Source organism: Netta rufina (genome assembly GCF_964035555.1).
Source record: "Netta rufina genome assembly, chromosome: 1".
Taxonomy (NCBI): Eukaryota; Metazoa; Chordata; class Aves; order Anseriformes; family Anatidae; genus Netta; species Netta rufina.
In genome coordinates this window covers 95,471,162-95,480,989 of record NC_140123.1, presented here as the reverse complement: position 1 = coordinate 95,480,989, position 9,828 = coordinate 95,471,162, and the positions used below count along the sequence as shown (strand labels likewise).

Here is a 9,828-nt window from a genome sequence, read left to right as displayed (position 1 = left end):
AGAAATGCATACGAGCCTCATTAGTTGTGAAAAATCGGTAATGGTTGTGTTGGTTCTTAATCAGGAGTCAAGATGATGCCAAAATGGTTTAGCTACCTGGGTTTTACACTGGCTTCCCATGGTATGGTTTGTGTTCAGGGAAGCCTGAGCTCAAAATGCACTGGGCACAATATGTGTGGCTTTAGTGATCGCTTAACAGCGCAGAACAAAGGTGTGATTATTAGTCAGTCTTTAAAGGACACAGTAGCGATTGTTTTTCATCAAGATGGAGCTGTTGGCACAAGTCGAGCCCCTCAGCCAGTTGAAGAGGACGAGTGCTGCCCCAAGAGTCCTCATGCTAATTTATGCTCCACAAAGAAGAAAATCTCCCGAGGCCTGATGTTTAAGGGCAGCAGATCAGTTACAAAATCCCTTCAAAAGGTTTTTAATGCATTTTATGTAGTAACCACAAGCTGTCTACTGTATCATAGCTCCAAATAGAGCTAACAGAGTAACTAAGGAAGAAAAGTGGAAGATGATGTGGTAGTCAATTTCAGAGATGCCGTTTTTTGTAGTGAAATTTATAATATTATGGCTTCTTCCAACGTGGACTGAAAGAAATAACAGAGGACAGACCTTTCCACAACCTTTGGGTTGAGTGGGGCAGTACTGGAGGAAGGAGAAGCAGCTGTGTGGACACAACCTCAGCGGCAGGAGGTGGGAACAGGTGTGTTGTGGAAGTAATGAGGCAGAAAATACTGCTTGTTCGCAGCAGGGATCGGCAGCAGGAAGGCAGGAGACGCACAGCCCCCTGTGGTAACGGTGTGAGGGCTGTGTCCTGAGAACAGAGCTGGGACTGTGCAGGGCAGGCGTCCAGGGCAGGGCTGTTTGCCAGGAGCAGAAGGAGAGGACAGGCTGTACAACGTGCGTGGCAGGCTGGGCCTTTGGACAGGGCTTGCATTGTTCAACCATCATTTCGGTTTTTTATTTATTTCTTTTTTAGGCTGCTTCCCTGCTTCTCTCCCACGTCCATTATGTGTGAAGTGTTTTGTTGCTTTCAGGTTCTGGCACGCTTGTTGAGTGTTTAAAATTTAAGGGTTAGGAAAGGGATAAAATAATGACCTGTTCTACTATACAAACCCTTTACACGTGATTTACTGTTTTTGTTTTTACAGCACGTCACTACCATTTTTACTTTGGAATTTATTAGCCAAAGAAAATGCCTGGCAATGTAGTAACTGGAGTGACATGGGACAATAGAGGAATTGGTTTCACAATTGTGAGAGCTCAGTGGGAGCAGTTCCTTGGTGATGCCACGGCTTGCGCAGGATGCAGTCAGGCAGCGGTAGCAAAATTGGGACTGGAAGCTCTGCCTGCTTCCCTATCAGCTGGATATAGACAGCGTGCAAGGCCCCTGGGACTGTCTGAAGGAGAAGTTACAGACATCCAAGTATGCTGATTAATAACGGAGCCGTCACTTCCAAAGGGTTGCTGTTTGGCAGAGCTTTGCTTTGGAAAGCCAGTGACCCTTAAAGGTATGGGGGCAACCAGTAAGGAGTCTGGCCTACTCTAAACCTTTATGACTCTGAAGTGGATTACAGACAGATAATTTCTATCTGAATCTTCTGTGACACTGATGACTGTAGTGTGGACCACACCTTTGTATCCATTATGGTTGCAGTGCAGTGTGTTTGGTTTTTAAAACTGCACTGCAGACATGCCTAGAGAGGTTGAGGTCAGTTTACATAAAAATACGAAAAAATATACCTAGCTTAACAAGTTGTTTCCTTAAAATTTCATTTAAGTGTTTTCCTTTATAAAAAATGAAGATGAAAAGAACTCTAAATTTTATGTCCACAGATAATTTTAATTTAACCCAACACTTAGAGTAGTATGAATCAACATATAGGCAGCACCAGACTTTGAATGTTCCTTTCAGACTGAAAATGTGTGAAGAAAATTTAGATTGTATATGCCCTTCAGCATTACTTAAAACCTTTAAATGCAGAATATACTTGAAATGCCAGTCTAACATTAGTACAAAATGTTTGTGGCTTTTTGTCTCAAACAATGAAAAAAGCAAAAGGACAATAATAATGTTTTACATTGTTTAAATTTTTCAGTTTTCATTTTTATTGTGTAAAGATTTCATTTGGAGCTGACAAAAAAAGGAACCATCAGACGGACAACATTGTGGTCCTTTAGATTGTCTGTAGATTGCTCCATAAAGTTAGCTACCCATAGCACTTAGACCTGAAAGAATGTACCCAACTACACATTTTCCAGTCATGATTGTTGTCTTTGGTTCCTGCTCACCATGTAGAGTCACAGTTACTCTGTATTCTTAAAATCCTTCCCTTGCTATCTTCACGTACGCACCCACACTCAGACACCCTGATCTGATGGGTATTGCCTGTTTTGTTTGATTGGAGTTATGCAGTATGTAAGAGGACAAATGGCAGTAGTGGCTCTGTTTTTATATCTGAATACATTTGTTTACTTCTTGCTAAGGAGATTAAATACTGAAAACAAGCAACTTGTTAAATTTCCCTCAGTAAATAATAAGAAAGCTGTATATTTTCATTGTAGAAATTTAAGACTTTAAATTGTGAGAGATATTTCTATTAAAAAATCTGATAGGTGATATACCCTTGGAGTAGACTTTTCCAGTATGAACCAAAAAGATTTATGTCAACATCATATGAAGGTTAAAGTGATGTTCATTAGATTGAAAGGCATCCCAGCCATCTCCAGAGGTGATTACATCAGTCAATCTACTGCTTGATCCAGTTCCAAGGGTCAGGAGTTATCATGGGCATTTCTGCATACAACAAATTGATTTATGGCTTTTCCCGATAAAAGTACTGAACAGTAGTACAATAGGCAGGCTTTGAATTATCATAGCCTCCGATAAAACAAACAAACAAACAAAAAACATTCAGAGTTATTTTTTACATGATTTAAACAACCAGCAGGTTTGTAAGCACCAGAGCTAAGGAGGTGGGTTGGTCTGGAGTCTGGTTGATTTTGGTGCACGCTCTGATCAAAACTCACCACCAGGCTGAGCACTTCTGTCGCCTTATCAGGAGACTTGTGCCTGCCTGTAGCTTATCTGACACAGCCGCTGCTGCCACAACAGGAACCCCGGGGGATCTCTTTCCTCTGCCTGCCCATTTCTTTTAAATTCCAGAAGACCTCTGTCTTGTGGCCGAAATGGCAAATGGGTTCAAAAGTTGGGTAGAAATCTTAATGAAATGAACGTAGTTGCCTACCCACATGCAACTGGTGCAGCCAAGTAAGACAAATTTGCAGGGGAAAAAGAACTTTTAAAATGATAGCAAACCCTCAGAAGCTAATTTTAAAATATTCTAAGTGACACGCTGTATTCTGGGACAGAAATGTCATGTGTTAAGAACATCATCAAAAATATGAGTTCTTTGCTCAGTCAGGCACATATTCAGAAGCACTGAATTTCATTACCAGGAATGAAGCTACACTAAGTTTGAAAGTTTGAAAGGTACAAAAAAATAAAATTGAGAAATTGAAGCTTAAATTGATGGCATTGTCATTTAAAAAGACAAGCTATGTTGATGCCCATGGTACTGAATGTATCTACTGCCATCTATATCAAAGGAAAACTGTTGTATTCAAATGACCAACAAGTTAGTTTATTGTATTGGGAGGGTGCCTCAAATGAGTTTAGAACTTGCTTTTGCATACACTCTACTACCACCCCATTTCTGATAATGTATTGAGAAACTGTAGCAGATCTGTAATAATGCTGTAGATCACTGCAATATATTTTAGTGTTTTGTCAAGTCACACCTTTATCTGTGGTTATGCAGTGCTTCATGCATACATACCAACCATAGCACTGTCAGCAGATGCTTACTTCCCAAATGGATGGAATGTGCAATTGCCACATGGGCTGTATCAAAGCTTGTGAACAATTGCCAAGATTTTAGTGAGATAACGCATGGCCAGCAGCGCTTTAAACCTTTTAGCTTTGAAGAGATGGTGATGTACACAACCGGGGATTAAAAGCACACATGGAAGCTTTCCTGCCACCACACCTTGCTTCCATTCTTCTAGCATGTGCACGAAGCAGTCTCATGAACTGCCCTTAGATGTTGCTTTTATTTGCTAGATGAACATGTCAAATTATACTACTAAAATCGAGGAAGAGGAAAGGCAGGTGGTCTGAAGAAAATTTGAGATTGCATTAACATAAAACTTACTGGAGATCATTGCTGAAACAGTATCATAATCTTAAAAGGCACAAATGCTATTCTATCTGGAATAACTGAGCAGGCAGGTGAATGTTCCTTGAAATTTTCAACTATAACTGCCAGGATTACATTCCGTCTAGACACACATGCGCACGGAGGTTAAATAGTATATATAAACACATATAACACACAGCATATAAATCCTTGTCTGGCAGGATCACGTGATTTATTTTCCATAGGTATTATGCCAGTTTATTTTTTCACCGTGAGTACTAGAAGCCGAGCATATCGACTTTCTTTCGAGCCTTTTGAAAAGGCAGCGGGCAGAGGTCCGAGCTGCCCTCTCCCCGCCTCACACCTCCACCAGCCGCCATTTTGGGAGCGCCTCCCCCCCGGAGCGCTGGAAGAAGGGGAGACGCTGGGATGTACCATTCCCCTCACTGGGGGGGGACAGGGGAGGAGATAACCCTCTGTAGCGCTCACCAACCCATGCAGCAGGCAGTCTTCCCCAGTGAATTAAAAGCGAGTAGAGACAAGAGCTGCCTCCTTGTGTCGACGGCCACTCAGAGCCCTCCCACACCCATCTACCACCACATCCCCCCCGTGCTCCATTCAATGGTATCTCCCGGGCTTCCGAAGTGGGCGGGGCCGGGCGGTTCCCCCGCGTTGCCATAGGGACTGCGTGGCCCCGCCCCCCGGCCGCCCGGGACACGTCGCGCCAGGACCGCGCCGCGCCCGCACCGCGGGACCCCAGGTAGCGGCGTGGCGGGAACGGCTCGAGGGCAGAGGGTGCGGGGGGGACGTCGCGCGGCGGCCGCCATTACGTGACGGGGGCCGTTGGCGGCCCGGCCTCGCGCGGGGGTCGCGTTGTCCCCCGGGTTTGGGGAGACGCCACCTGTCAGCGACCTGCTGCTTTAAAAAATAAACCTTCCATCATCTGTGGGGCATGGGCATGGTTGGGTTTTCCAACGCTTGCTGGTGTGCGTCCAGTCACCCAGCCCATCGCTGCTGCTGGGGATGGCAGCCTGCCGCCGTGCTGCCCTTTTGTCAGAGCCAAGTGTCCAAATAAATTCTTTTCCCCCCAGTTGAAGTCTTACCATTATTATTTTTTTCACTCTTGAGCAGTACCTTCTGTTTCACCCTCAAGCTCTGTCTAGACTCAATAGACCAGGTTTTAATGCTCTGAGAATGCTTCAGACGCGACTATCACAGAATATTTAGATCATCCTTAAGTGCTGTCGATAATGGGATTGATTCCTCTTCAGTTAGTCGATCCCTGCCTTTATTTACCATTAAGAAATGGAGAAACTGGATGTGTTTTGGCAGCAAAGTGGCTGCAGGATTCTGAATGGTCTGGGCAGACGCGTTATTTATGAAGCTGGAGGTACTCCTGGCTTGCACGGAGCTTCTGCAGTGCTTCCTAGCTCCTGCTTGCTTTTAGGCAGCAAGAACGCAGTCCAATGGTTAAGGTGCTTACAAGAGCAGAGGGAAATAGGTTTTGTTTGTTTTTGTAATCTCCCTGCTGTGAGAAGTAGTGCATACATCCTGGTGAAAACAGAAGCTTTTAAAATCTTTACCGTGGTGGGGAAAGAAAAAAAAAAAAAAAAAAAAAAAAAGGCAGCACATGGTCTTCGTAGCATTGCTATAATACTCTCTCTCTATATATATAAAATTATTTTTTTTTATAGAGGTGGTTTTAGGTTGGACAATGTGAATTGGATGTATTAGCAATGACAGAACCCTACTATCAGGGCACTATCAAAGGTAAAACCTGCCTTTAAAATCATGTGCATCAGCTGGCATTTTTCTGTTTCAGAGAGTTTGCTACCAAAATGTTATCTCAATGCAGTTATTGTTGTTTGTTAAAGTTTAAGGACAATACACAGTTGCTCATTTTTTTTTGTTGTTGTTTTATGTTTGTTGTTGTGTTTTTTTTTAAGGGTGTAGATTACTCAGACTTATTTCTGTGACCTATCAGTAGGGAACTGAATGAAGATACCTTTCAGAAACATAAAATGTTTCTGAATAGGACTTCATTTACTTTTCTGTCAGTGATATAGCACGGGTGGACCTAAGCCTGCCATCCTTAAACCTAAGCATTTGTCTAAGAGATTATTGCGATATTGTCTGTCAGGAGAACTGCTGTCATGGCTAACACAGGAGTGCAGATATGATTTATAGTATGTAAAATGCAACCAGGCCCATTTCCTTTTGTTCTAAACCAGGTTTCGTTTGCTTTATTTATTTTTTTAACCTAAATGCATTACAGAATATGAAGAAATCAGGCCTGTAAAACTCGTTTTTTCACTCTGTAAAAGCGTGTGAATACATTTTGGTGAGCTATAGGAAGACCTGAACGCATGGCTTGACAGTCCTGCACAACACCTCAAATTTTACATCGGCTGCTGACGAGTAGAGATGCTGAGTTCTGAGGGATCCTTCTGCTATGAGCCAGGAGGCCCCTGAAAATTCATATTTGGATATGAGATGTTTCACGTTCCACTGCTACAGTTAACGTTTCAAAACACTGCCCAGATAAGTTATGAAAGCTATGTATGTCTCCCTAACCGCTTCTCAGCCTGTTTACAATGAGACTTTTATACTTTCCTTTCCTTTTTTTTTTATTGTGTGACAGTTCCACGTGCATGGAAGGAAAAAAAAACATGTTTCATAAATAGAAAAATGTGACTGCAAAACCACAAAAACAGGCAGTGGAGAGTTGAAGTCATGCTTGTAAAATGCTTTTTGGCTTCATGTTGCAACTTGATCAGATGACTAGTTCATTGCAATCTTTCAGTGTTTCTATTTATCTATTGTTATCTTACGATTATTTTTGGTTTGACAGATCTTAAGTTTCCTTTTCCTCTTTGTAACTATGTACATATTTTAGTTTACCAGGAAATTTCACCTTGATATGAGAACTGAAGATGGATCCAGAAGAGCAGGAGTTACTTGGCGATTATAGATACAGAAATTATTCTTCAGCAATTGAGAAAGCTTTGAGAAACTTTGAATCATCAAGTGAATGGGCAGATCTTATATCTTCCCTTGGCAAACTCAACAAGGTATGGTGTTACAGGAATCTTTTTTCATTGATTTATTGTCTTTGTATTGTTATTAATTTTTCTGTAACTTACAGTACATAGCAAAATTGAAAAATCATTCAAGAAATACCCTTTCATATAGGAAGGGGTAATGGAAGCCACTAAATCAGAATCTTTTATATGAATATGAGCAATTCTGGTAAAACCAGCATTGGTTTCATTTGAATGGTGTTTGTTTCCTTTATACAGTTTAAGCCTAATTTAGATTTTACCTTAAAAAAATCTTCAGGATGTTGGTTAAATTAGAGCAGTCTAGAGCAGATAAGTAATGCTTTATGTAGGACAAAAGCTCAAAGATTTTAGCATAGCTTCTGAGTCAAAATTCATATTTAAAGATCACGCTTAGTTGATCACATCATTGTATTTGGGGAAATAACTGATTTGCTGGTGCATTTTGTATGACCATGGAAAATATGTCCAGATACAGGGAGAAAGAAAAAGACTTGTACAGGAAAACGCCTAGGAAGTGTGTCTTCTCTTGCCAAGGAATGAGGTGTATGTTATTTGTGTCCCATTTGGTCTATTTTAACATAACGCTTGTCGTGAGTGTACATGGAGCAAGAGTAGTTGTGTCATCAAGTAAACAGGGATGGGAGGAGACAACTTGCAGAATTCATAAGGCAGCATCTGTTGTTAGAACAGATGCCCCACATGATTTTGCTGTTGTTGCTAAACCTTAATTTTACAGTTTTCAAAGGGGAGGAGAGTCCAAATCGAAGGTTTTTTAAAGGGCAAGCCAAGTTCTTCCCTCTTTGTGGAGAGAAGCTGGATTTGCTGTCAATAGGAGTAATGTTTCTGCCTTCACTGTTTCTGCCTTCACTCTGTGATTCCCGCTGAGGGCAATAAGGAGAGATAAAGGCCTTCAGAATGCTTCTCTGGAAAGGGAAAATCAGACTTAGGGTTAGAGATTACATACCTAAGTCAAGAATTCGGCTTCGACCTTTTATCATGACTTAGGTAAATACACTGCAACTGATTAACACCGATCCAAAACTCTTATGCAGGTACAGAATTGCCAAAACACATAGCAGCACAGCAGAAGCCAAGCAAGAAGGCTTTTAGCTGTTACATCAGTCCATCTGCTGTGGTATTTTGTGGACTTAATCGTCTTAGGAGCATAAGAGTTGGTAGAGCAATCAGCCCCAGTGTTCATCTGCCTGTTACCTGAAAATAGGGATGACAACAGATAAGTCAGGGGAATGTGCCACCAGAAGGAAGATTGTGAAATAAGGCGTCGATAGCTATTCTCTTAAATTCTATGATTGCTTGATCTATTATGATCTAAAACATAAATATTGTTGGTGAGTTCTGTTTGTAGAGGGTTCTAACGTAAAGAGCCTAATTTCATCTGCAGTTGGTTTCTTATAACCCAAAGATGAATGAGCAGTGAGAAAGTGGGGAGGAGGAAGTAGACTATCATTATTTTAGTGATAAAAATGTCTTTAAAATCATTTTTTAATGCTGCACGTGAACCTGGGTGTCAGTAACCGGAGAACAGTGATGCCTATTGCTAAGCAAACATGAAAATGGAAAGCGAGAGAGTGAAGAGGAGTAAGTCGAGGAGTTCTGGGAGGACTTTTCATGCTTTTATAAGCATAAGCTTTATAAGGATCTTTGTATTGCCGACTTTAATTGTGGGTGTTTTTGCTTATGTACTTGTAATATTTTCTGAGGCTTTTTCTCCTATAGGTAGGCTTCAACAGTTACTTTGTATTTTTGAGTCTCACAAGCAGACACCCACATCCTCACTTACTGCCATAGAAGTTCAGTAGAATCACTCTTTCAGTGCAAGGGCTGGAGGAATCAGTGCGGTCTCTTCCTACTTAAAGGTGAGGGTAAAGAACGGAGGGAGCAGATCCAGATGCTTTTGGCCGTGACTAAAAAAGTGATCTTGGAGCTCCTGATACCGTTACTTTCGGTGAACAGAGACAGCCGTGGTACTGTTTTCTATTACCTATTTAGCCTTGCCTACTAAGGTTAAACTAAAGGTTCTTTTCGCAGCTTCTCTGTTGCTTCTCTCAATCAAAATTCTGTTTCATGGTGACTTTTAGAACCACAGAAGCAGCAGAGAAACTGGTCAGCTTCAGTCTGAATGATCAGCCAGAGCGGTCAGTTCGTAGATCTCTCAAAAGATTGTGTTTTGCCATTTGAGAGAGATGAACCTTATCTAACTTTGTCTATCTCTGCTGTGGACAGCTTTACTTTGAATCATTGGCAGGCAGGGAGAGAAAGAAGGGTTTTTAGTTAGTTGTGACTCACCTCTTGCTCTTTAAAGTAGGCCAGATGAGTCCTGTCCTAAAACTGCCTGTGTTCCTCACTGACTCTATAGGGAGCCTGAGGTGAATTACTGCAGTTTTGCGTGTGTTTTTTAGCTGACCTAGACATTTAGGGTTATATCAGGTGAATCTCCCCTGCAGCATTTGAACAGAATTGCAGGTACCAAGTGTGAGCCTGAATGAAAGTCGGAGGGAAACTTCTTTTAGCAAAAGCTAGCATTGGTGAAAGTTGCTATCTTA

General features: G+C 41.7%; 1 protein-coding gene across 2 annotated transcripts in view; it reads left to right on the top strand.

The window, feature by feature from the left end:
• Window positions 1-7,135: 7,135 nt before the first annotated feature.
• DOP1B (DOP1 leucine zipper like protein B) overlaps window positions 7,136-9,828 on the top strand; it is a gene marked incomplete at its 5' end in the record, with an annotated part of 43,433 nt that continues 40,740 nt past the window's right edge. For both annotated transcript variants that reach the window (XM_084290886.1, XM_084290885.1), the window contains one exon: window positions 7,136-7,273. In XM_084290886.1, coding sequence (XP_084147012.1) covers window positions 7,136-7,273 — 138 coding nt within the window. The remainder of the gene's footprint in view (window positions 7,274-9,828) is intronic.